The sequence below is a fragment of the Notechis scutatus genome, chromosome 4 (genome assembly GCF_049901735.1).
Source record: "Notechis scutatus isolate UNSWTSFEM ecotype Mainland chromosome 4, rNotScu1.2, whole genome shotgun sequence".
In the NCBI taxonomy this organism is placed as follows: Eukaryota; Metazoa; Chordata; class Lepidosauria; order Squamata; family Elapidae; genus Notechis; species Notechis scutatus.
In genome coordinates, this window is record NC_142012.1 from 9915364 (window position 1) to 9943339 (window position 27976).

At 41.9% G+C, this 27976-nt stretch overlaps 1 protein-coding gene across 1 annotated transcript; it reads left to right on the forward strand.

Annotated features, from left to right (window-relative positions):
- The first annotated feature begins 682 nt into the window (after nt 1–682).
- CCNG2 (cyclin G2) lies at nt 683–12441 on the forward strand. The gene is given in 9 exon segments (XM_026676460.2): nt 683–1041; nt 4284–4412; nt 5761–5898; nt 6399–6649; nt 7683–7761; nt 7849–7947; nt 9005–9210; nt 12163–12239; nt 12242–12441. Coding segments are annotated over 8 exon segments (1038 nt in total). The 5' UTR covers nt 683–1041; the 3' UTR covers nt 12301–12441.
- Nucleotides 12442–27976: the final 15535 nt, after the last annotated feature.

Below are 27976 nucleotides of genomic sequence, written 5' to 3' on the forward strand. Positions count from 1 at the left end.
AACGAGGAGCCAAAAAAAAAACCCCATTGGCGCCTTTGCGTCCCTCACAGAAATGACAGTTGAACAACCGACGCTGAAGCCCCGCCCCGTTCGACGCAGCTGTTAAAAAAAATAACAGAAGGGTGGGGGTAGGGAAATAAGAGATAAATCTCATTGGCCCAGAACAGAGCTTTGGCGTCACCGTCAGCCAATAAGCATCCCACTGCTTTGAATAACAAAACAACCGAGAGCAGGAATGTCTGGCACGGCAAGGGCCGCTTTTTATCCAATCAGCGCTCCCCCACCGCTGACCAATCAGAGAGCGGGCATTTGGGCGGACTTTTCAAACCGAAGTTAGTTTGGGTTAATCTTGTCCCTTTAAAAGGAGTGATTCGACCAAGTACTGTATTCTTCCGCTTCTCTGGCCTCAGGGGAAGCTTAAAAAAGCCTGACCTCCGCACAGCCTTCCTTGCGGGGGGGAGGGTCATTCAGGAAAAACGCTAATAAATATTCCACCGCAGAAACTTAATGAAAAAAGGTGGCTCCGTTTCTTTCTTTGAACCTTTTATTTCCCTCCCTTTTTTGAGGGGGGGGGAGGAAGGAGAGTCCTATCACTGGGATGTAGATCCCTCCGCCTTTAAAAAAAAAAAAAAGAAAGAAAAGGAGGAAAGGAGAGCAAAACAAAAGCGGCGGGTCACGTGACGGAAAGGGGCGGGGCCTCCGGACCTGGGAGGGCAGACTCCATTTTGAAGCGGCTCTGAGGCGCCTCAGACTGGCTCTCGCTTTCTTTTTTTCTCTGAGCGGCGTCCGGTGCTGAGGGGAAAAAGAGCCATGGTGCAACTCTTTCGCTGACTCCCGGCGGGGAAGACCTGGGACTGGAGGGCGAAGGGGCGTCGTCGGGGGCTGAATGCGGGGCCGCTGGGTCGGTAGCGACGAGGCGCTGCTGCGGCTCTGGTGCTCGTTGCTGCGGCGGGGAGCGGTCGCCTCCCTTCGCTTCAGCCCCCGGTCTGCCTCCTCCGGCCCTTCCGACCTCCGAAGAAGGGGACCCGCCGCCGCGGAGAGGTAAAACCCGACCTAGGCTGAGGAAAAACCCACCCGAGGGGGGGCGGGGGCGGGGAGATAAGTAGAGAGACCTCTTCAGAGACAAAAACTATTACTTTATTTGAAAGGACAGGTCCGTATTTCCCCCTCGCTCGCTCCATCGGTAAAAAAAAACACCCCCTCTATTCAAAAATAAACGAGGGGAAGGCAGCCTGTCAATCTCCGAACCCCTGTCAATTTACGGTTGAGGGGGGAAAAGGAAGGGGGTCTCCATCTGCGCATGCGCGCAATCCTCTTTGTCGGGGGAGGCGGGGCTCCTCGAAGGGAGCCCCTTTCTAAATCGGGGGGGGGGGGGTCTCGCTGCGGAGATCAGGAAAGCTTTGTTTAATGACGGAGGGGGCATCCGTGGATCCCCCTTTTTTAATAAGAGATCCTTTGAAAATGGTGGGGGGTTCTCTCCCCATCCCCTTGTAAGGCAGGGAGTGTATGGAAGCTGGGGAGGATCTGGATGTAGAGTAACAAACCAACACACACATACACACACGAGAGAGAGGGGGGGGGAGGAAACATCCTGGCCAGTTTATATTGCGGGTAGTTCCTCAACTTACAACAGTTCATGTAGTGACCGTTCAAAGTTACAATGGCACTGAAAAAAAAAAAGGACCTGGGACCGGTTTCACACTTCTAATTGTTGCTGCATTCGCATGGTCAAAATTCAGGACACTTGGCCACTGACTCACGTTTATGACGGTTGCAGTGTCCCGGGGTCACATGATCCCCTTTTGAGACCACCTGAGACAAGCAGAGTCAACGGGGAAGCCAGATTCACTTAACAGCGGCAATGATTCGCTTAACAACTCTGTGGCAAGAAAGGTTGTAAACTGGGGCAAAATCCAAACCCAATGTCTCAACAACAGAAATGTCAGGCTCCATTATGGTCATAAGTCGAGGACTACCTGTATATGGAATCTGGGACGACCTGAGGACGTGAACAAACTAAATCTCTTTTTTCCCCCTCCCCCAAAAAAAAAGGAAGAGGAAACATCCTGGCCAGTTTGCATTGTAGGTAGTCCTCAACTTACAACAGTTCATTCAGTGACAACAGCACTGAAAAAAGGGACTTATGGCTTTTTTTCAACTTACAACCGTTCCAGCAACCCCTCGGTTACATGATCAAAATTCAGACGGCTGTAGGGTCCTGAGTTCATGTGATCACCTTTTGTGGCCTTTTGACAAGCAAAGTCGATGGGGAAGCCAGGTTCGCTTAACCGCTGTGTTACTAACTTCACTGAACAGCTCTGCCAAGAAAGCTTGTAAAATGAAGCAAGCTCATTTAACAAATGTTTCCACTTAGCAACAGAAATTTTGCGCTCAGTTGTCGTAAGTTGAGGACTACTTGTACTAACTGTGCCTCCATCCTACCCCCTACCCCCGCCCCATGGCTCTTAAAATGTCAATTTAAAATTCTTAAATTTGTTTTTGAAGGCCTGTTACTGCCTACCATTACCATTTAAAAGAATAAGCTGCTTTTCTCAATTTGGTGTTCTTTGGGATGTAAATTGACCATCCTTGTCCAGCTTGGTAATTGGTTGTCTGGTTAGATAAGGTGGGGGCATTGTCTGATGGGTGTGAGAAGGGTGAACTAGGGAGCCAGACTGCCAGATGGCTCTTGGGTTATTGTTTTACCACCGTAAGGGGGAGGGACTTGTAATCTGAATTTTACATTGATTTTGGGTGGCAGGGAAGGGGAGACATTAGAAGCAATGAGACTGTCCTGGAGAGAATCCAAGGTAAGAAAGAGAGAGAGAAAAAAAAAAAAACTATGACAGAGGCTTATTTGTGTATATAATTAGGATGAGTTGAATTGGTGTGAACACAATAACATGGATAAATAAACATTTTGGGAGCTCTTTCATAGTTTTCCAGTTCTTAAAATGGAGATTGGAAGACTGGTTGGGAAGGATTTAGGGATGAGAGTCCTAAAATGAGAGAAAGGAAAAGAAAATGTAAACAGGTTATGATTGGTCACTTGGGGTAACTAGAATTAAAGTCGAAGTATTTATTGAAAAGAGTATTAGATTGTTCTGGCAGCATTGATACAAAGGAAGTATGTTTTGGTATTTCAAAGGGGGAAAGCAAAGTCAAAAAAAACATTCTGTATTTAGAAATTGTAAAGGTATTGAGTTAAGGATCATTGTTGTGTATAATATGATCAGCTGTGTAGATAGCATATATGTGGAATCCACTATGCTTTGAGTTAAAATCCTTTTATGTCCTGTTCCTGAGGGCAGAGATGAGAGTTAAGGCCTCAAAGAAAAAAAGAATTGTAGGCCATTCTTTCTGTTTATACAAAAACTCTGCTCAAGGTTGTTGTTAGGACACAATGGAAACAAACTGCATTTATAATTCCAACTAAAAATTGTGTTTACCTTTGAGTGTGAGAAAGACCGATCAAGACACCACAGGAAATGTTTTAGACTATTTGTCCTATATCTTAATAAAAGTCAGGTGGGTAGAATTTGAAATATGTGGACCCTTAAACCTGAGGAGAGGCTGTTAAAATGCTAACCAGAGGCAATGCCTAAACTGAGCTTTCTTTATTTGGTGTGTAAATAAGTGAACAAGAACTGGGAAATCTCTGTGTTCTTTTGCCGCCCTCTACAGTTACTTGGAAGTTATTGTCATGGTGTGTACGTGACAAAGCCCTCCTATGCTTCCCCCTCCCTCAACACCCTCTTTGTTAACTCTGCTGTGAACAGGGGGGAAAATAAAAGCTTTTCCTAGTCCTTTAAGCAAGAGGGAACATTCGGTTTTGTGCCTTACCCTTTTCTCTTCTTTCCCCATTGGATGGTTTTATTACTCAAAAAACGTAGTTGGACAGATGGGATGATTGGAGAAATGATTAAATCAGGATGTTAAAGGAATACCCCTGTCTTTTACTGTCTGGATCCCTTGGGGTAAGAATTCTAGTAACTTTAAAATCATATATCTATCATTGGCATTTAGCATGGCAGTTCTAGGGTTTCTGTGGTTCGGTGCTCTAAAATAAGTCTTGTCAAGGCAAAAGCAGACTTCCAACCAACATGGAGATACATTTGATTGATTTTTCGCATTTGTAACACCTCCTGATTCCACAATGACTTTGGGAGGCACCACAGATGGACCAAAAAAGACATTGCTGTAGCCCACCTCAGGAAAACCAGTAATGTTGGTTGTATATTTAGTGCCTGCCACCCTGAAAACTTATTTTCTTTTTTCTTTAGATGAAGAACATTGAAGCTGAAGAACAGATGAGCAGCTGGCTCTTCAAACAGCTTAAACTCCATTTGGATCAGGAATGGAAATACCAGCCTAGGGAAAAAGGGCTGAGTCTCATTGAGTGCACTACTGAGGTGAGAAGATAGAAGTTTGCTTTTTGGATGTGATAGCAATAACACCTAGATGTATATACCACTTTACAGTGTTTTACAGCCCTCTCTAAGTGGTTTACAGAGTCATCATGTTGCCCCCCCAACAATCTGTGTCCTCATTTTACCTACCTCGCAAAGGATGGAAGGCTGAGCCAACTTTAAGCTGGTCAGGATTGAACTGCCAAACTGTTGGCAGACAGTGATTAGCAGAAGTAGCCTGCAGTACTGCATTCTAACCACTGTGCCACCGCAGCTCATGATGATGATGAACCTCAACTGATATGACTTATTTCTGGAGGAAGTGGCTAGAAGTATGGGAAGGATCTTAATGCAGCTGAGCAGGAAGCTGTCAATGTTAATTTGTTTGGAGCAGTTTGCTTGCTTTGTATAAAATAGATCTATTCAAATGTACTAATTCATCATAATAAACTATGGCTTATTCAACTAGTATAAATGCTGGATATTGGCTTCCTGCCTTTTACAATAGATATTTAAGCAGATTGTTACCATTGATTTTTAACGCCGTTGGAGCACTGCTTCCCAACAGTTTTACTGAAAAACTGGCAGTGATCAGACTGTATATAGCTGAAATTTGTCAGGTGTTTCTTTGCTTGGTTCAGAGATAGTTGTGGATAATGATTCTTTGTTTGAGAGAATGGTACCTGCCAAATTAAAAATGGGCATCGCCCTTCACAAGACTAGCCAAGTTATTGAATGAAGCAACCCTTGTTTCTGAAAGAAGGAATGATAGGTTCTTCCCAGAAATCTACTTTGAAGAGGAAATTTACAGTTACAGAGTAGTCCTTGATTTATAACTGTTTAGCGACCATTCAGAGTTGCAACGGCACTGAAAAAAGTGACTTAGGATTCGCACTTATAACCGTTGCAGCATCCCCATGGTCACATGATCAAAGTTTGGACACTTGGCAACTGGCATGTCTTTATGATTGTTCTGGGGTCACGTGATCACCATTTGTAACCTTCCCAGCCAACTTCCAACAAGCAGACTCAATGGGAGAAGCCAGATTTGCTTAACGACTACATGGTTCACTTAACAACTGCAGCAATTTGCTTAACTGTGGAAAAGGTCATAAAACGGGGTACAACTCACTTAACAACTTAGCAATGGAAATTTGGCGGTCAATTGCGATCATAAATCAAGAACTACCTGTATTGAGGTAGGATTGGTTCTGACCCCTTGCCATCTTAGTTATGTGTCTCTATTCCTCCTGTCAAGTAATTGGCTGTTGCTGGTTCATCAGAATATATAGATCGTCCATTGAAAACCTTTTCTGCCACTAGCCTTAAGATGCTGCTTGTCTTGTTACAGAATGAAAACACCTTATGCCCAAGACTGAGGAATGCAAAAGTGGAAGATCTCTGGAGTTTGGTCAACTTCTTTGGATTTGCCACAGAAACTTTTGTCCTGGCTGTCAACATTCTTGACAGGTTTTTGGCACTCATGAAGGTATTTGGAAGAAAGGAAATGCTGCGTCATAGTTTGCACAGTTTTACATTAAGTAGACAGATAAGCAGCCTTTACTATTTGTTCTGGACTTAACTTATCTAGTTCATCTCTAAGCAAGTAGACTAATATATATTCAGAACATGTTATAAAAAGTTATAAAAAGTGTGTCATCTTTAAAATGTATTTTTGTATCTTTTCTCTGTCTCTTAATTTTTCTTCAATCTGAACCTCAATTGTATGCCATTTTTTTATAGTGCCAATTATATATGTAAGGCCACATGAACATTGGCTGAAATTCTGGGAAATATCTGTTATTAGTGGATTGTTGAGTGGATTTAAGAGTATCGCAGGCTTTGTCATGTAATATGTTATCACTCTGAGAAGTAAAATTGAAACAGCCTTGTGGACTGTGAAATAAATGGACTTGCAACATTTTAAAAATTCAATATTGTTGAGGGGCTGCTTATTCATAATAAGGTGGTTGTTTTCCTCTGACTTAGGTGAAACCTAAGCATTTATCCTGCATTGGAGTCTGTTGTTTCCAGCTGGCTGCTCAACAGGTCGAGGAGGAAGGCAACATCCCATCTCTGCATGATGTCATCCGGATTAGCCAATGCAAATGCACCGTTTCTGATCTAAAGCGGATGGAAAAAATAATATCAGAAAAACTGCACTTTGACTTCAAAGCAACTACTGCCTTAACTTTTTTGCACTTATACCATACTATTGTACTCTGCCATACCTCAGAAAGGTACCGCTGGCTCAGTTCATTTCTACCTTCATTTCCACCTTTAAAAAAAAATATTGAAACATGCAGTACAGATAGTCCTTGATTTATGACTGTAATTGAGCTGAAATTTCCATCATAAGCTGTGATGGTCAGCGCTGAGCTTGTAATTGGGCCCAATCTTACAAACACTTGCAGCAGTCATTAAGCATGGTCATGAAGAGAACGTTGCCGTTGTTAAGTAAACATATTGTTCACTATGGAGTGGTTTTAGCCAGATGTAAATGCCAGTTTCCAGGAAAATGTTGTGGTTTGTGGTCACGTGACCTTGGAGTGCTACAAACTGTTGTAACTGTTGTAAAGTCCCATTTTCAGGGTCTGTTGTAACTTAGTCACTAAGTGACTGGTTGTAAGTTGAGGACTACTTATATCCCTGTTAACACTCTGATTTATTTCTTTCCAATCTTTTGCTGTAGTTCAGATCAGTGGTAGGATTCAAAAATTTTTACTACTGGTTCAGTGGGTGTGGCTTGGTGGGCGTGGCTTGGCTTGGTGGGTGTGGCAGGGGAAGGATACTGCAAAATCCCCCTTCCCTCCCCACCCCACCAACCTGCTTTCCAGCTCCGTTCTCCTGTGCAGGGCAACCAAAGAAGACCCAGCCAATCAGCTGGGACTCAATGGGAGGCAGAGAATAGATGGGGTTCGCGGGGCCAGTCAGAGGTGGAATTTGCCAGTTCTCCAAACTACTCAAAATTTTGGCTACTGGTTCTCCAGAACTGGTCAGAACCTGCTGAATACTACCTCTGGTTCAGATACTTTCTGAACTACAGAAAGTTTCTGTATGGTTAATGAGATAAATCAAGATGGTTGTATCTAGGCATCTTGTTATGTTTTATTTGGACAACAACTATGCATTTTCAGATTTTAGATGTACACATTGTACTAAGACATAATTTGGTTTAGTAGTTTCTGCTTTAATGAGTTATGCAAAGCTCATTCACAATGTAACGTGCATGTGCATCCAGCAGTAACATTTTGCTATTGTGACCCTTTGCAGGAAAGAGCTGTTGAATCTCGACAAACTGGAAGCACAACTTAAAGCTTGCAACTGCCGACTTGTCTTTTCAAAAGCGAAAGTGAGTTTGAAATAAACCATTCACAATATGACAGTTGAGGGTCAGTGACTAAATTTCTGAGCCCAGTGTGTCTTTTTGTCCCTTCAGCCATCCATTTTGGCCCTGTGCCTTCTCTCTCTGGAAGTGCAGACTCTGAAATCCATTGATTTGTTTGAGATTCTTCTGTGTGTTCAGAAGCAATCCAAGGTAAGAGAGTAGCTTTCATTAACCCTTGCTCCAGCCATCCAGTGTACATCTTTTTTTTTTGGGGGAATATAATAGAGTTGATTCAAAAATAATGTTTATTTTTAAAACTATAGAGGAAAATGCCCCTCCCATTTTGAAGGTGGGTTGTTTGGAAAGAAATTGCATCTTCCTGCAGTATAAATAATTCCTGACCTATTTATAGAAGATAGACTTTTTCTCATTCACCTTGGGAGAGTGACGTTCTCTTACGCTAAAAGTTGCATCGTATCACATGGATGTAATTTCCTCAACACATCATTCAGACTGCATTTCCACTCAGTCTCATATGTACAGGTACTCCTCAACTTAGCGACCACCGTTGAGCCCAAAATCTCTGTTGCTAAACAAGACATTTGTTAAGTGAGTTTTTTGCCCCATTTTATGACTTTTCTTGCCACGGTGGTTAAGTGAATCTCTGCAGTTAAGTTGGTGACACGGTTGTTAAGTGAATCTGGCTTCTCTATTTGCTGGTCAGAAGGTTGCAAAAAGGTGACCCCGGGACTCTGCAATTATCATGAATATGAGTCAGTTGCCCAGCCTCCGAATTTTGATAATGTCACCATGGGGATGCTGCAATGGATGTATGTGTGGAAAAACAGTCATAAGTCACTTTTTTTCAGTGCCGTTGTGACTTTGAACAGTCACTGTTGTAAGTTGAGGACTACCTGTATGTGGGCTCTGTCAAAGCCAGGAAATTTTCTTTGGACAAATGTGATCTGAGTTCATAGAATCATCCAGTTGGAAGGGACCTTGGAAGTCTTCTAACTCAAGCCCCTGCCCAAGACAGGAGTCCTTATAGCACCCCCAGACAAACGGTTGTCCAATCTTGAAAACATCCAGCAATGGTAGCACCCGCGGTTGATTTATAGGCTGAGCTGTATAGATCGATGTCGGGTGTGTACAGCTGGGTTTACAATCAAGATAATGTGGATAGAATGGCAGCCGTAGTTGATTGGTGAAAGAACTTCTTTTTTTAAAAAAAAAGTAATCATATGTGAACCCCCCCTTTTTTTCCCAGATAAGTGACAGTGACTTGCTGTATTGGAGAGAGCTGGTCTCTAAATGCTTAGCAGATTATGCTTCCCCCGCCTGTTGCAAGCCAGATCATAAAAAACTAGTCTGGATTGTTTCAAGACGCACTGCCCAAAATCTTCAAAACAGCTACTATAGTGTTCCTGAGTTGCCCACAATCCCAGAGGCCGGATGCTTTGACGAAAGCGAGAGGTAGGTAAACACTCTTGGGCTTTTCTTTGTTATTGGCCCAACTGTATGTAGTCGGTTCAAGCAACTAATTGCTTAATTTTTAACTGATGTTAAAACTTTAACTTAATTAACTAATTAATTGTTTTCAATAGTGTAAATGCCTGAAGGACAGATAGATGGCCCTTCAACTAGCATTTCCTGTGCTGGCATTTGGAAAAATAAAGTGACATGTATTTAAGAGTAAAGGATATATTTGTCACCTCTCGGTTTTGATGGTTTTGTATGTGTTTCTGTGGCATTGATGGAGAGACCCATGACTCAGTGTTAGAACTCACTAAGTCACATTGAGAAAGTCCTCACTTGGAAAAATAAGTAAGGAGCATTTTTGGTAACTGTTATTGGTCAGAATAAACCAAATTTCCTCCATTTGATTCCTCTAAGACGAGTTGGATTACATCTGCCTTGCTGGAGAAGATGGGGTGTATATTTAGAGAGGGCCTAGTAGAGTAAACTAGAACAAATCGTTCTACTTTGAGAAGCTTTTGATTCTCATTGGGATAGAATGGCTTTTCCATCCTCCTCTGTTTTTAACAAACTTCTCAGATTGTTTAATGCTGCGTATATACTTAAGACTCATGTTTGCATGGAGATATAGCTAATTCTGAGTTGATTTTTTCCAAGATCACAGCAATCAGTTCTTCCATGGATCATTGATTATCAAGCTATCTTTTACACACACACACACACACACACACACACACACACACACACACACACACTTTAAAATAAGATAGCATGCAGACTGGCAGAGGGGGAGCTGATTTCTCTTGTTATCCAGTTAAGTCATTTTTCTGAGATTGCTTTTTGTCAATGGTAATGAGATGAGTAGTTAGGTACACAATTGAGCTAATGAGACTGAAGATCTCAATGAGATAATTATCAGCACTGCTGAATTTGCACTTTCCTACAACAGTAGAACGTTGTCAGCTGCCTAGAGTCTAATGGAGTGGACAGCCATCATTTCATTTACCATATTTTTTGCACTGTAAGACGCTCCAGAGTCCAGGCCATAAGACCCACCTAGCTTTTGGGGAGGAAAACAAGAAAAAAAAATATCTGCCTTTGCCCCCTTATAGCAAACAGCCTGGTCAGCTTCAGCACAGTCTGATTTAGCACGAGCAGCTGATTGGCAGTTGGATCGGCCTCCCAGAATACTGCCAATCAGCTGTTGCAGGCTGTGGGGATTGCCGCCGCCCATCACCACCTCCACGTGACCTATTTGTGGCCTCTGTGCAGGCTCATTTTTGCCTGTTCCAAGTGGTGGGGATCGCGATCACCACCGATCACTGCCAATCCCTGCCGGTTGGAATGGGCTGAAAATGGGACATGCGGAGGCCGAACATGAGGTGCAAGGAGGTGGCGATGGGTGGCAGTGATCCCCGCAGTCTGGAACAGCTGATCAGTGGTATTCTGAGAGGCCGATCCAGCTGCCAATCAGCTGATCGTGCTAAATCAGGTTCTGCTGAAGCTGACCAGGCTGTTTGCTGCAAGGAGGCAAATTGCTGGGAGGCAGAGGCCGAAGGGTGGGAGCCGGTGGGTGGGTGGGGCTTTGGCCACATTCGTGCTCTAAGACGCACAGACATTTCCACCCACTTTTTGTAGGGTGGGGGAGAAGTGCGCCTTATAGTGTGAAAAATACGGTGTGCTACCTGGTATTTCAAAGCTTCATATTTCAAATCTTACATTAAGTCTCCCTTGCATTGTGCAGATGATTACAACATGAATTTGCCCATGTTGTTTTCTAGACAAAGCATGGAAAACATTTGCACTTATCTTCTTCCATGATTTTGCTCTTGCTTGTCTGCCTGTCTATCTGCATAATTTCAAAAGATGACTAGGGCTGGTACATTTGAAAGTGCACCTAATTTTTGATACAAGCTGTTGCCTAGATGCTTATCTCCTATATACAATGAACTCTCACAATTCCTTATAAAACAGCACTTCACAACTTTGTTTTATCATACAGTGGATTTTATCAAAGGCTTTTCCAGACAAAACTCAACATTACTCTTTTATCTGCTAAGATACCATCTGAAGAGTTGTTTAGCAATAACTAATTTGGTAGCTGCCAAAGATGTAGAAACTTAGTAAGTTTTATTTAAAATTTGCAATTTTAAGTTTTGGACCATCAAATATATGGAATGAATCCAATTCAAGAAACTTATTATGTTCCCGCCAAAGGTGAAAATGTTTCTTGAGTTTACAGACTTATTAAAATGTTAAAGAGACCTCCCTGAGAGTCTTATGAAAGGTTGATGCCATCAATGTATGTAGTCTCTAAGTGTTTAATTACATACTGATTATCAGAACTGTTCTCACTTTTGCACATAAAATCCTGAAGCTTCCAAAGCCAATTCCTCGCTGATTCAAATGCAATATATATGTTTAGGTTTAGACTTTGCTAGAAAATTGAGCATATGTAATAAAAATATTTTGGTAAGGAAGAAGGTGCAGTAACTTGGCTGTCTCAGAATATGTTATGAATGTAGGTAGTCCTCAACTTATGATCACAATTGACCCCCAAATTTTTGTTGCCAAGTGAGACATTTGTTAAGTGAGTTTTGCCCCATCTTACGACCTTTCTTGCCGCAGTTATTCAGTGTTAAACACGTTGATAAACAAGTAACACGGTTGTTAAGTGAATCAGGCTTCCCCATCGATTTGGCTTGTTCACATGACCCCGGGATACTGCAAACCGTCGTAAATGTGAGTCAGTGGTCCAGCATCCCAATGTTAATCATGTGACCATGAGGCAGTGGTCATAAATGTGAAAAATGGACATGTCACTTTTTTCAGTGCTGTTGTAACCAAAAATGAACTGCTCTTAAGTCAACCACTGCCTGTACCGCACTCTTTTTTTTTTTTTTAACCTTTCTTCGCGATTGCTAATCACTTCCCCATTTTCTTTCGCAGTGAGGACTCTTGTGAAGACATGAGCTGTGGAGAAGAAAGCCTCAGCAGCTCGCCTTCGAGTGACGGAGAAGGCACCTTCTTTTTGACCTCAAACCAAAATCAAAGTGGCAAGCTCTTTCCTTCGATTCCGTGTGCTAGTCTGAGCTCTTAAACACGTCGTAGTATTTTTAGGCAATAAGAATCTGAACCAGCCCTCATCCCAACTAGGGGTGCCTTCTAAGGGTTGGCTTCCACTCCCAGAATCACCAGCCCACCAACCACAGTGGTTGCTGAGAATTCTGGGGGTTGAAATCAACGCCGCCGGAATGCGCTCCGGTTGGGGAGGGAAAAGCTGATCTTAGCATTCCTTGTACTTTTGGTACAAGATCTCATGGAGTATTCAAAATACAATATTGTGGCTTTTTTAAAACCTTTGTATGATGGTAAGTCTGATGTGGCATGAAGGATCAAATGAACCATTTCAAACCTTTGTTTGGCGAGAAACGATCACAGGGGCACAGATTTGCCACCCAGCTCACAAGAGGGAGAGCTTCACAGTTTGCCATGGGCTGGAATTCTCTGTTGAAAAATAGGTTGAATCTGCAAATCTGCAGTGGCAGATTTGGTGGATAGACGAAATTGCAGAGACGTAGATGAAGTTCTTTTCTGAAAAAGATTCTAAATACTTTTTTTTTTTGTTACGTATTCTTTTAAAGAAAGTTATCTGGAGAAATACTGTAGTTTGGTTTCAGTAGACTTGTTTTAATCACAAATGCTGTTTTTCTTTGGGGAAAAGTAAATAAGCTGCTTTGTTTTTTAAAAAAATGCAAAACCAATCCACACCGATGTGCTGAAGCATATTTTAGTGTTAAGTTTTCTAAAGATGAGTTTTCAAATCCTCAAATTAGGAAATGAAATGTTTTTAGAAACCCTTAGTGTTACCGTTAAAAAAAAAAACACCCCATACTATTAAAATTTAGAAAGTACTGGATTTCAGTGTAAAGTCCATTGTCCCCCTCATTAGCTTATTTCAGTATTTCTTTTACCTTGTTATTAAGTAAATCTATAATCATTATTTTGCATGCTTAAGTGGAAATGGTTAGTGGAAAGGCAGTTGATTATGGAGAAGTTTTGATAAATGTGAAGTTGATAAAATGGTTGTCATTACATTTAATTGCTTGCCTTTCTTTCTCTCCCCCCCCCCTCTTTAAAGCACAGACTTTACGGTTGCTTCAGTTTAGTTCCTTCAAATATATGCAAAGTAAGCAAAAGGAGTCATTTAGTCTGTATTAATAATGTGAAGGCAATGCTGTGGTTGAAATGAAGTGGCAATAAAGTTAGGATCCTTGCTTTGTGTGTTTTTCTCATGTAGGCAGAGGTGAATGTTTGATAATGTGTGGTGTGATCTGATTTTTATAAAGAAAAAAAACCCGTTTACAAAAAAGTGTAAAAAATGTAAATTAAAACCTGTAAAAAAAAAAACTTAAAAAACAAAATAAGTTGAAAAATATTGTATTTTTTACAGTGTACGTTCCTTTCTATATGTTGCATGTAGATATTAATTTATTATACCTTGTATATGATATAAATAATGTATATGGAAGGTGGGGGGGGGGTTGGTACTACCAGATTGTGTCAGAATGTGTTTTTTTTAAAGCTATTTTTGCTCAAAAATAACTCAAAGATTATCTCTTCTGCTTCTGTTCAATAAAACCAAATGCTTTTCTTTTCCTATCTGAGTCTGTCGTGATTTTGGTATAACAGGACAAAATCAGAAACCAGAACACGTTTTTAAGAAAGTGGTCACTTCTAACTAATGGAACCTTAATTGTGACGAGGATGCCATTTTCTAAAGTAAAGATAAAATTACAAGAAAATTGTGATGTACTCATCCTCGATTTCTTGGACACATTTTCAATACCATCCTTGATCATTTCCTGCAGGACATATAACCAGACCGGATGCATTTTTAAAAAAAATGAAGTGAAGAAGGGTGATTACAGGCCAAATTTCAGGCCAGATAGCCAATCAAATCCATGTCCTAACTTGGCTAACATATACACTGCTCAAAAAAATAAAGGGAACACTTAAACAACACAATGTAACTCCAAGTCAATCACACTTCTGTGAAATCAAACTGTCCACTTAGGTAGCAACACTGATTGACAATCAATTTCACATGCTGTTGTGCAAATGGAAGAGACAACAGGTGGAAAGCATAGGCAGTTAGCAAGACATCCCCAATAAAGGAGTGGTTCTGCAGGTGGTGACCACAGACCACTTCTCAGTTCTATGCTTTCTGGCTGATGGTTTGGTCACGTTTGAATGCTGGCGGTGCTTTCACTCTAGTGGTAGCATGAGACACATAAGTGGCTCAGGTAGTGCAGCTCATCCAGGATGGCACATCAATGCGAGCTGTGGCAAGAAGGTTTGCTGTGTCTGTCAGCGTGGTGTCCAGAGCATGGAGGCACTACCAGGAGACAGGCCAGTACATCAGGAGATGAGGAGGCCGTAGGAGGGCAACAACCCAGCATCAGGACCGCTACCTCCGCCTTTGTGCAAGGAGGGACAGGAGGAGCACTGCCAGAGCCCTGCAAAATGATCTCCAACAGGCCACAAATGTGCATGTGGCTGCTCAAATGGTCAGAAATAGACTCCATGAGGGTGGTATGAGGGCCCGAAATCCACAGGTGGGGGTTGTGCTTACAGCCCAACACCGTGCAGGACGTTTGGCATTTGCCAGAGAACACCAAGATTGGCAAATTCGCCACTGGCGCCCTGTGCTCTTCACAGATGAAAGCAGGTTCACACTGAGCACATGTGACAGACGTGACAGGCTCTGGAGACGCCGTGGAGAACGTTCTGCTGCCTTCAACATCCTCCAACATGACCAGTTTGGCAGTGGGTCAGTAATGGTGTGGGGTGGCATTTCTTTAGGGGGCCGCACAGCCCTCCATGTGCTCGCCAGAGGTAGCCTGACTGCCATTAGGTACCAAGATGAGATCCTCAGACCCCTTTAGAGACCACATGCTGGTGCGGTTGGCCCTGGGTTCCTCCTAATGCAAGACAATGCTAGACCTCATGTGGCTAGAGTGTGTCAGCAGTTCCTGCAAGATGAAGGCATTGATGCTATGGACTGGCCCGCCCGTTCCCCAGACCTGAATCCAATTGAGCACATCTGGGACATCATGTCTCGCTCCCTCCACCAACGCCACGTTGCACAGACTGTCCAGGAGTTGGGGGATGCTTTAGTCCAGGTGTGGGAGGAGATCCCTCAGGAGACCATCCGCCACCTCATCAGGAGCATGCCCAGGCGTTGTAGGGAGGTCATACAGGCACGTGGAGGCCACACACACTACTGAGACTCATTTTGACTTGTTTTCAGGACATTACACCAAAGCTGGATCAGCCTGTAGTGTTTTTTTCCACTTTAATTTTGAGTTTTAACTCCAATTCCAGACCTCCATGGGTTGCTAAATTTGATTTCCGTTGATAATTTTTGTGTGATTTTGTTGTCAGCACATTCAACTATGTAATGAACGGAGTATTTAATAAGAATATTTCATTCATTCAGATCTAGGATGTCTTATTTTGGTGTTCCCTTTATTTTTTCGAGCAGTGTATGTATACAGGTAGCCCTTACAACCACAATTGAGCCCAAAATTTTTCTTGCTAAGCGAGTCAGTTCTTAAGTTTTGCCCCATTTTTCAACCTTTCTTGCCATAGTTATTAAGCGAATTGTTGCGGTTATTAAGGTAGTAACATGGTTGTTAAGTGAATCTGGCTTCCCCATCGACTGCTTGTCAGAAGGTCGCAAAAGGGGAGCACATCAGAAGTGGGATGCTACCGGTTCTGCCTGGTTCTATACAACTAGTAGTTCTGAAGAGCAGCAGACATCGAACCGGTTCCGTGTTTGCTGCTGTTTGGCCCACCTGCCCACCTGGGCTCTTACCTGTCCTTTATTTCCTGCTTTTTCAACCTCAGCTGCTTTTGCGTGGCACAGCTGAGGTTGAAAAAGCAGGAAAAAAAGAGGCTTTTCAAACGCTGCGCACCCAAGTGCAGCACTTATCAGCTGTCCGGCCGGCACAGCTAAAGGTTTTTTTACACACGCGCGCAGCGTGCAAAATGTCACTGAACCGGTAGTAACACCGGTTGGATCCCACCACTGGAGCACATGACACTGCAAGCGTCTTAAATACTAGCCAGTTGCCAAGCATCTGAATTTCGAGCATAGGATTGTAGGGAATGACTGGAAATTCTCAGTCATCCAGGCCATGGTTGACCCAAAGGTGCTTTTCCTTCCCCAGGAGGCAACTGGATTTACTTGCTTTTTCTTTTGAGGAGGTTTTACTTCTCATCCAAGAAGATTCTTCAGCTCTGACTGGATTAGTGGGGGATGGAAGGATCTAGTCATAGCTGAAGAAGCTTCTTGGATGAGAAGTGGAACGTCTTCAAAAGAAAAAGCAAGTAAATCCAGTTGCCTCCTGGGGGGAAAAAAAAAGCACCTTTGGGATAAACTCCAGAAGCCAGTAAAAAATGCTAAAAATTGTGATCATAATCGTATTTTGGGTGTTTGGCAACCGTCTCACATTTGCTGTGGGATGATGTGAGCCCTGGGGTAAGGTGGGAGGATGCATCCGCCAGAACTACAAAAACGAGTTGTAAGTAACTCTGGGGAGTTATAGCTTTGAACAGTCGCTAAACAACTGGTTATGAAGTCTCTGGAGATTCTCAGTCCTCCAGGTCACGGTGGTCCCAAAAGGGCTTTTTCAAGAGGCAACTGGATTTCCTTGTTTTTCTTTGACGACGTTTCGCTTCTCATACAAGAAGCTCTGATTGACTCATTCCCCACCAATCCAGTCAGAGCTGAAGAAACTTCTTGGATGAGAAGCAAAACATCTTCAAAGAAAAACAAAGAAATCCAGCTGCCTCTTGAAAAAGCACTTTTGGAACTTAAACCAACTGGCTTAAACACCAGTTTCACTGAAGACCCCTAGGTGGCGCTGTCTTCTTAAGCCAGGACATGTAGCTAGAACCTAAATTAGGGGTCTACAGTCTTAGTAGCTGTTGGTTTTCCACTGGTGCATTGAAAGTAGGTCTATCAATTGCCTGGTATTTGAGGGTTTTGCTTAATATTCACTGGCATTATTCTGAAGATGTCCCTTAGTCTAGAAGAGAGTGAATGTATACCTTTTCAATGTGAGGCTTGCTTATTTATTTGTAAATTATTGGCTTATTTATTTGTAAATTTATTATTTTGAAAAACACCTCAAGGGGCTGAACATATCCAACACACTTTCCTCCTCCTATATTCCCCACAATGACAACCCTATGAGAGTGGGTTGAGCTGAGAGAGAATGATTAGCTCAAGGTCAGCCAGTCCGCTGTCATGATTAAGGCAGGACTAGAACTCACAGTCTCCTGGTGATTGGCCCAAAATCATCCAATTGGCTTTCATGCTAAGGCAGGACTAGAACTCACAGTTGTCTCCTGGTGATTGGCCCAAAGTCACCCAACCAGCTTTCATGACTAAGGCAGGACTAGAACTCACAATCTCCCACTTTCTAGTCTCATTCCTTAATCACTAGGCCTAACTGGTTCTCTTTCAAACTGGCTCTTTCTCAGACAACAAGAATTTAACACTGTTAAAATTAGATCTGCCTGGTATAATTTCTAATAAAGGCTAGATCAGATGTTGGAAAAGCCCCTGGATAAAAACTGTAAACCACAGAACGGGTTCCACCAATTCTCCCTTATCTGTAAGGACAGAATCCTGCTTGGCTAGGACGCTCCAAATTTACTCTTCAGCATCTGTGGTGGGAAGATGTTTAATTTATTTATTTTTATTTTATTTATTTTGATTTGTCAATCGCTTACAAGATAATAGGTATAAGTATATACGTAGTTATGAATACATGAAATGGGTACATATAAGAAAAATAAAAGAAACAATAGGACAGGGACGGTAGGCACGTTGGTGTGCTTATGCATTTCATTTCATTTGATCTTAATAAATGCCATCTGATGTTTACTACGGCTAGGATAACCCCCATTTATCACAGTTTAAAACAGCTTTGTTCCAGTGCCGTCTCGACACTTCTTTGGAAAGAGATTGTTTGTGACTAGATGCTGTTGGACTGCATCAGCTACCACACCAGTTAGCAATTTGAAATTTGGTGGTAAGCAGGCAACTGTAGTTGCCTCCTGCTTCCCCTTTTGCTGGATCTTTCATTAACAGCTGGTTTTGCCAGAGGTTAGCCATTCTTCAATTTCACCTCCTTGCAACGTGTTGCCAAACTGTGTGGCAGTGAGTGACTGTAGATCAGTCAGATGTTTTAACCGAAAACCATGTGGTTCATCTTCGTCTGGTGCTGACCCATCCTTGATCTTTCTTGCTCTTTTCTCTACCTTTTCTGCTGTTACTACTTTCATTTCAGCTTCTTGTTTATTCTTATTCGCCTCCTTTAACCAAGATATATCCTTGTTGTATTTGGTTGTTCCTTAGTTGTGTCTAGAACTGCATTACTTCTTCTTTGTCAGGTGTTGATTTGCAGTCCCTCCATTGATGTCGGCTGGTGGAAATGTTTCTGATTCGACTGAAATTGGAGATTCTTCCTCTTGTTTAATTCAAGCTTTCTTCTTGGCTATGTTTGCTGCTTTATTATTTTCAATAGTTCCTTGATCTTCTTTGTTTCTAGGTGATGCTTCTTGATCAGGTATTCTTTGGCCTTCTGGCTCTCCAATTTATTTTATTTCATCTGTTGTGGTTTGCTTTCGCCTGATCTTAGCATGATGAACATAATTTTCAGCCCGATCTTCCATTTGGTGCACTGTTTGGGTTTTTTCGTGTTAGATGATTTTGCATCCAAGGTATTTCATAATTAGGTATAATGGCAGCCATGCTGTATGTGAGTTGGCTTGTTTCTTGCAATAAGCTGGTATGGATATTTGATATTACAGTGATAATATCTTTTAATACTTGTGTTAGCTGTTTCTTTGGAACAAACTTCAGTGCAGGTCACCTTATTCTGTTGTTTTTGTTGAACTCTAGATACTGAGTTATTCTTTGTTTCAGTTCCTCTTCTTTTCCAGTTAGATAGCTTTGTTCTTTCTGAGAAAAAGGCCAAGGAGTGGGTGCTCGGTTTGAGAATTAAAACAATTCAATAATTATGCCAGCTTCCGCTATTGTCACCTCCCTGTGATTTCCCTTTACAATCTCAACTACTTTTGCTGAGGTTTCAATTTATTCTCCTTTGCAGCTCTTCCAATTCTCTTCTATGAATATTTTATTTTGTATTATAAATAAATGTTGATCTGCTTCTGTTTTCTTATTTCTGATTCTGGATGTTGTTCTTTCCAGAATTGGTGCAATCTTTTCAGATGTCCTCCTCTGGTTGATTTGCAATAACATTTTATTAGTTGTTTTCCGTTCTCCATCTTTGTATGCAGGTAATCCTTGACCTACAACCACAATTGGGTCCAAAATTTCCATTGCCAAACAAGACAATCTGTCGCGACTACGCAACACACGTGTTTGCATTGAAGCCACAGTGACCTGAAGGATGGCATTCCTCTTCTTCAGAATAAACTCTGTATCATAAGAATATGCACGGTTTATGTAAAATGCTGTGAGGTGAAGCTCTATGCATTAACCACGATTCATGTGATTGAGTTCATACGAATAATTATCATTAAAAACAGTAATCATGGGTAATAAGGGTAATCAGGGGTAATGAAGGGTAATGAGGGAAAATCATTATAAAACTCGGGTTAGATCCAACTTTATTTTGTTTGCTTAGTTATTATCTTGGACTCCTTGTGGAGGAAGGAATAAACAATACGCTTTTTTGTTACGAAATACTGAAGCGAAGAGTGTCTTATTTTCTCCCTGCATTTGTGCCAAAGAGTAGCTGAGACAATCGTTAAGTAAGTTGTGCTCCATTTTTATGCCACAGTTATTAAGTGAATCACTGCAGTCATTAAGTTAGTTACATGGTTGTTAAGTGAATCTGGCCTCCCCGTTGACTTTGCTTATCAGAAGGCTACAAAATGTGATTATATTATTGTTCTGATCACGGCTTCCTGAGTCACCCACAAACACACATAAAATCCAAAACTCTTTTATTTTAGTTCAATGGCTGTGAATTATCGTCATTCACAACCCGGAATGAGTCTTAACTGGTTATAATTAGTCCCAGGGACATCAGCCAAAGTTCTTCGGGAGATGTCTGATAAGAATGCACCGTATCTTACTTGAAGTTCTGCCTACGACTAAAGCCCCAATTAGTCTTTCCAAAACCAAATAGAGAAGAAATTCACCATGGAGCTTTCAGAGTCCAAACCGATCAGAGCGAACGACGTTGCTTCCTGCAAAGGTTCTCCTACCTTTGCATTTCCTTTATACCTTATGGGAGGGGCAATCACCTCCCAGCCTTACTCCTGAGTCACCCCTTTTGTCTTAGCTGCTCTCGCCTTCTAGCAGCTCTGTGCACAAGTGCACTGGGAGCAGGCTCCCCTTGTTCCTCTTCCTTGCTGTTGCCAAAATCTGGAGGCTCTGGAGTCAGCACCCCCCTCCCAGATGGTCCTGGTCCCATCTCTGTATCGGATGCAGGACCCTCGTCTGAGTCCTCCTCAGATTCCCGGACTGGTCCCCATTCTTCCCGACTGTCCAATTCTGCTGCCATCTGCACAGGCTGCTGGCGAACCACAACAATGATCCTGGGATTCTGCAACAGTCATAAATATGAGCCAGTTGCCAAGTGGATTGTCATGCTTCCTACCATAATAACTAGAGATATCATAAAAGTCTGAATATTTATTCACCATTGGAAGGTTCTTCACTGAATTAAGTATAGGCCTAATAAGTCAAAAAATCCACATATCTTTGTCACGGGTGAAAAACACTCATCAATAGTAAAGAAAGCATTTAACATTTTTTTTGTTCTTAAAATACTTGGTTCACTTCTGATAAATTCGGGGTTAATAAATTGAGCAAAACACAAAATTATATAATTAAGGTTAGGAAGGGTGTTGATACTTTTGAACTTTAGTATTGGGGAAGACTCTTAAGAAGTCTGTGGAGAGACAAGAAAACAAAGAAAGGGGTCATCAATGATATCAGAATTACAGAATAGCAGAATTGAAAGGGACCTGGGAGGTCTTCTATCCCAACCTCCTGCTCGAGCAGGAGTCCCTATAGCATTACACTGTGTAGAACGATGCTCCTTCCTTATCCACCATTTCAGGAACCAGCAGTAGGTAGAGCTAGTTTAACAGAGTTGGAAGGGACTTTGGAGGTCTTCTTCTCCAACTCCTGCTCATTTCAGACAAATGGTTAACCAATCTCTTCTTAAAAACCTCCAGTGTCGGAGCTCCCGCAACTTCTGGAGACAAGTCGTTCCACTGATGAATTGTTCTTGCTTTCACGAAATTTCTCTTTAGTGCTAGGTTGATTCTCTCCTTGATTAGTCTCCATCCATGGCTTCTTGTCCTGCCTTTAAATGCTTTAGAGAATCGCTTTAGAGAATGATTTTCTTTGTGGCAACCCCTCAAATATTGGAAGACTTCTTGTCAACTAAAAAGACACTCCTTTGGTCTTTTTAGCTGCCAGGAAAAGGGAGTCGGGGGAAAACAAGGCATTCTTGAAATGCCTAGATAATCACCTCTGCAGCCCAAAGTTGTCGGAGCATAAGAAGGTTATTGGAGAGCATGATGGATGACTCTTAGAGGTGGATGTGTCCCATTGGAGAAGTCACATCCAGGGGGTGTGGGAAAGACCAGGGTCAAGGGGGAATGTATGATGTAATTTGCTATCAGTTACACCCAGCCACACACCAACATGGCAACTCCTAATAAGCCAATTTATTTTTCTGTGAGATGTGGCTAGAGACTTTTGATTTGAATGAGGGTGGATTTGTTGGAGCCCTGACACTGCTATCATGTCACCCCAAGTCCTTCTTTTCCATTAAACTAGTCATATCCAATTCCTGAAATCAAAAGTTTTCCCTGGAAGCACAAATGACCAGGCTCAAATTATCCCATTTTTGGACCCATTATGCAAAGTCCCAGCTGTCTGGAGAAGGCTCCGATGCTAGGAAAGACAGAAGGAAAGAGAAGAAAAAGGATGACAAGCAGCAAGATAGATGGGCTCAGCTAGAGTGGCGATGGGTGCACCATTGGAAGACGATGTCAGGAACAGACCATCATGGAGAAAATCTATATGGTCATTAAGAGTCAACTATGACTTGATGGCACAGGAACAATCAATCAATCAATCCACATTCTGGACAGAGAAGATGGCTTGTTTGAAAGAGTAGTCAAAGAGGCCATGTACATTAAGACTGAGCAACCCTCTCTCAACAGAGTGGGAGGATTATGACACCACTTATCTCTTGTTTACAACACAGTCCTTTCAGCAGTTCCCAGAAGGTTCCACACCTTATGCCACCAGACTTGAAATTCTAGACCTAGAAAACTACGCTGCCTTTGGTCCAATCTAAGTGTAGTATATAAAATCACACATTGCAATGTCCTACCTGTCAATGAATACTTCAGCTTCAACCATAACAATATAAGAGCACACAATAGATACAAACTCAAGGTTGTTGTTTTTTTTGTAAATTTTATTTGAGTTTTCACAAAAAGAAAAAAAATACAAATAAAACATCTTTTTTGCAAGCAGCATAATCCCGGGTTACATTTCTTCGTACAGACACAAATTCAGGTTCATGCTCATTTTTATATTCTATTCCATATCTTATTACTATTTTACATTTTCTGCATAGCTTCTCCCCTCTTTTAATTTTCTCAATTTTATTGTAATTATCTCATCTCAATTCAAATCATTATATTTATATTTTTTTTGTCTGTCCTGTTTCAATTGTCTATTATCTTTTTTCATTAAACAAAATTTCTCCTGTAGTTACTGATTGGAGTATGATGCCTTTATATCTTTTCCCTAAAGTTGTAACATTCAATATAATACATAACTTCCATTCGGATTCTGCTTGGTACATTCTTAAACTACACACTGTATTCTTAAAAAAAGAAAAAAATTATAAATGTATATAATTAAAACAACATTCCATTCCAATTCATAAGCTTTCCATAATTAATTCCCCCCCTTCACTTATATTTTATAAAACATTAACTAATTAAAATGTTCCCGTTCCTTCCTAATTCAATTTTCTCATTTATTTTATTTCACTTATTTTATTCACAAACATTTCACTAAATTGCACTATTTTATCCCTCATTTTAATCATATGTTGTTTCCAATTTTCTACAGTTATTTCTATTACTAATATAACAATATAATCTTATGTACCTTTACAGAATCCCTTTTTCAGTTAGATTTTCACCCATTATCTCTAAATATGTCCTGTTTCTCTATATCTTGCCCTGGGCCTTTGTAACTTCTTTTCCTTTCCTTCTTCCCTCTCTTCTTCTCTCTCCCCCTTTTACCCCCTTGCCTCTCTACCTCTATTTTTCTCTTCTGTATTCCCCTTTTCTGTTGCTTTCCAGTATTATACTTATTTTTCGAATTATTTTTCTTTTCTTTGGTTGTTTTTTTTAAGTCTTAAGTTTTCCATTCTCTTTCCCACCTTTCCTTTTTCTTCCCCACATAAAATTGCTTGTTCATTAAAGATGGCTTCTTCTTTGTCCCAGTCTTCTTGTTTTGTGGGTGTTTCTTGTTGCAGTGATCCCCAACCTTTTTTATGCCGTGGCCGGTACCGGCATCAGCTGGGCGCCGCGCCCGTGCACCGGCATCAACTGGCGCCGCCATCTTTTTGGCGAAAAAGTGCTTCCGGTGACCTCACCAGAAGCACTTTTTCATCAAAAAGATGGCGCAGCGCTCGGTGAGCTTTTTCGGGTAGAAATGGCTTTCTACCCGGAAAAGCTCACCGAGCGCTAGCGCCGCCATCTTTTGATGAAAAGTGCTTCCGGTGAGCTTTCTACCGGAAAAGCTCACGGAAGCACTTTTTATCAAAAAGATGGCGGCGCCCAGCAACCAGCAGCCCGGTAAGACTTGTTCGCGGACTGACCGGTCCACGGACCGGCGGTTGCGGACCCCTGTCTTGTTGTTTCTCATAGTTCCAAATCTCCATTTCTAAGAATTGAAAAACGAAGCCAAAAGAACCCTTCCCTTCTTGTGCATCTTCTTTGTACTTTTTAAGTTCCATTTTCAATTTGTCCAGAAGTGGTGCCATTGTATAAATTTTTAAACAATCACCCGATTGATTTTAGTCATTCAAATATAATAACCAAAAATCCAAAAATCACCAAATAATCCAAATACACGCAAGCTGTTTCTTTTTTGCTCTTTTTTTTCACTTTCTCTTCCTGGGGTTACTATTTAGTTGCAAAGTTTCAGTTAAAATGTATCTTTTAGAAGTCTTGTTGAAGTTTTACTATAGATTCTTTTTAATTCCAGGCAGTCTCCTCCCTCTTCCAGATCCTGCCCTTACTCTTTTTCTCTCCCTTCCTGCTTATGAAAAAGAAAGTTTTTAATGTCCAGAAATCTTTATTATCCCTTTGGCATTTTGTTTTATTTTCAGCTTAATTGCCTATTGATGCCAAAGCGGATTTTTCCGATTTCTTATTTAAGTCTCTTAGTTGTTAATATAGGGAAGGAAAGAGAAGAAAAAAGCCAAACCTTTCGCTTTTCACTTTCCTTCGATGTTATTTTTTGTAAGTTTAAATTCCAGAGTACCTTGGTTGTTGCTTTTACAACTTAACCCGGTCAGCCAAAACTTTCACTTCTTATCTTCCTCCTGCACATTCTTTTCTGGTTGAGTTCTTCTTTGTGGTGGCCATTTCTGACCACCGCTGCTACCGCCTTCGGGAAAGGGAGTAATGGCCAGCTGAGGAGGAGAGATGTGGCTCTCCTCGACCCTGCTGGCGGTCTGCCCCCTCTTCACCACCTCTACAGGGTGGCTTAGCCCCAAAACCAGCTGGCTCGGGGCGCTCCAGTGGCGAGCCCAGACAGAAACCGCGCACGATCGCGGATTTCTGTCTGTCGCCGAAGCCCTTCAAACCGGAAGCCGCAGATACAAACTCAAGGTTAACCACACCAAACTTGATTGCAGGAAATAGTGAGAGTAAACACTGCCACAAGAGTTAGTGGGATATTCCTGCCCGCACTGCCCCCTCAGCAAGACTTCTACTTTATTCCAAAATTTATTATTATGAAAACTTCTTCCTCTTTTGATTTCTCATGAAATGTGTTGGAAACTTCTTCAGAATATACGATAGTTCTTTATGATCTTTATTTATTTATTTTTTATTTTATTGCAATAATTTTACTCCCCTATTATCTCCTTAGAATGAAATTATCAGGCTCTCAGTACAGGTCGACTTACGACCACAAGTGAGCCCAAAATTTATGTTGTTCAGCGAGACATTTGGGAAGTGAGTTTTATGACCTTTCTTGCCATTGTTCTTAAGTGGATCATTGCACTTGTTAATTTTGTGAGGTGAATCTGGCTTCTCCATGGACTTTGCTGGTGAGAAGGTCGCAAAAGGGGATCAAGTGGCTCCGGGACACGGCAACTGTCATAAATAGGAGCCAGTTGCCGAATGCCTGAATTTTGATCACATGACCATGGGGAGGCTGTAACAGTCGTAAGCAGGGGTGAGATTCAATTTTTTTAACAACCAGTTCTGTGGGCATGGCTAGGTGGGTGTGGTCATGTGACTCGGTGGACGTGGCTTCTTTTTTTTTTTTTTGCAGCATCCCACCCCCATTTTATTTGCCTTCCTGGGCCCCAGGGAAGCCTTCTGGGAGCAAAAACACACACACACACACACACACATACATACAGTATCTTTCTCTCTGTGTCTCTATCTATGTATCTATAGTATCTCTTTCTATCTAAGGGCCATAAATCCCATTTTTCAGTGCTTTTGTAACTTCAGTCATTAAGTGAAATGTTGTAAGTTGATTGAAGACTACCTCTGTGTGCACGCGTTTGTGTGTGTGTGTGTGTACGTACGTACATTATACTGTATATGTGGTTTATTGAACGAAGTATATCAGCCTTCCCACAGCAGATGCACCATTAAGCAAAACGATGTAGTTACTTTAATGAGTTGCTAGCCTGCATTCCTGTTCTATGCACCTTCCCGCCTGATCCCAAGACAGATTTTCTGAATCAAATCTAAAACACTTCCCTCTTTCTCTGAATACACAAGAAAAGCTGGAAAGAACCGATGAAGAAGTGGTGATGCAATAATATCAACTTTCCAGAACTGATAAAGTGGTGATGCAATAATAACATGGAAGACAGTGACAAGGCTAAAGGCTGTGTCACAGTGGGGTCTTCCAGGAAGTGCTTTTAGGAAACGCAGAAGGGAATGAGGATTAATTAGAACTTCTGAAAGTGGTGATTGATTTAAGAACTTAGGGACCCTGCGGGATATTGATAAATGTCTACTTCACTAAAACTTAAACCAACTTCAAAGATACTACCTGATTATTATTTTTTTAAATCGATCTAATTGAGAGAATAAACTGTATTTTCTCCAAATCTTGCTCAAATGCATAATTTTATTTATTGTCCAAATAGAAAATACAAGGGAAAATAAAAATAGTGGAAAAGTGGGGGGAAAGGAAGAGAGAAATGTGAAATAAAAAAGAAGAAGAAAAAAAGCATTGGCTTTCAACTCTTTTCCGTTCAGTAGAATAAAACTCCCTTTTTATGACCCTGTGGTAATCCCTTAATTTGGGGTAGAATTGGGGTGACTCGATGGAGCTGAGCATTTACTGGCCGGATGCCCTTCCTGACACCTAGGCAGAGTTCACAACAGATATTTTCTCTCTGTGCCCAGAGAGGGAAACATCTGCCGTTACCTAGGATTGAACTGTCAACCTTCTGAGGAGCAGGCCAGCGGTCCCCAACCTTTCCAGCTTGCTGGCCCAGCCCGGCACTGGTGGAGGGGGGGACATGTGAGTGGCAGGCACACATATGCACAGCCCATTTGTGCGCACGGCTGGCGCGCACATCCCCTTGCACGAAGGGCGCTTTCCACATGAGCGGAGGGTGGGTGCTGGTGCTCACGTGTGAAGCTCCACTCACGCGAGTGGCAGGCGCCTTGCACTCAGGTGCAAAGTTCCACGCGCGCCATCAGGAGGCGCTTCTGCTCATGCGTGAAGCTCCATTCATGCAGATTCAGGTGTGCGGGGAAGCGTGAGTGCCCTCGCACGAGTGGAGCTTCGCGCACACTTGCCCATCTCTCCCACGGCCCGGATTCAAACAGGACTCAGCCAAATTGTGGCCCATGGCCTGGGGGTTGGGGACTCTTTCAACTTAGTAGAATAAAGGTAATAAAATTACAGCCTCAACGTTTACTTTTAACAGATAACAGAATAACAGAGCTGGAAGGGACAGGAAACCCTACACCATTTCAGAGAAATGGTTATCCAACATCTTCTTAAAAACCTCCAGCATTGGAGCCACCCACAACTTCTGGAGGCAAGCTGTTCCACAGGTTAATTTTTTTCATTGTTAAGAAATTTCTCCTTCGTCCCAGGTTGCTTCTCTCCTTGATTAGTTTCCACCCGTTGCTTCTTGTCCTGCCTTCGGAATTTTATGCATTTCTTTTGCATAAATACTAGCCGTTTCGACAGCAACAAACATTTCTAATCCGCAAATCCCAAAGTCAGAATTTCATTTTTCCTCCCGTCTCAAGTGCAAAATTTAGAATTATTTTCCAAGTGCAAACAAAACTGGATGTATTTTTTTCTTTGAGGAAAGCAGTTAATTTGGCCATCTCTGCCAGCTCCGTTGATTTCTCCATCTGTTCTTCCACGGTGGGTATATTTTCTCCTAATCTT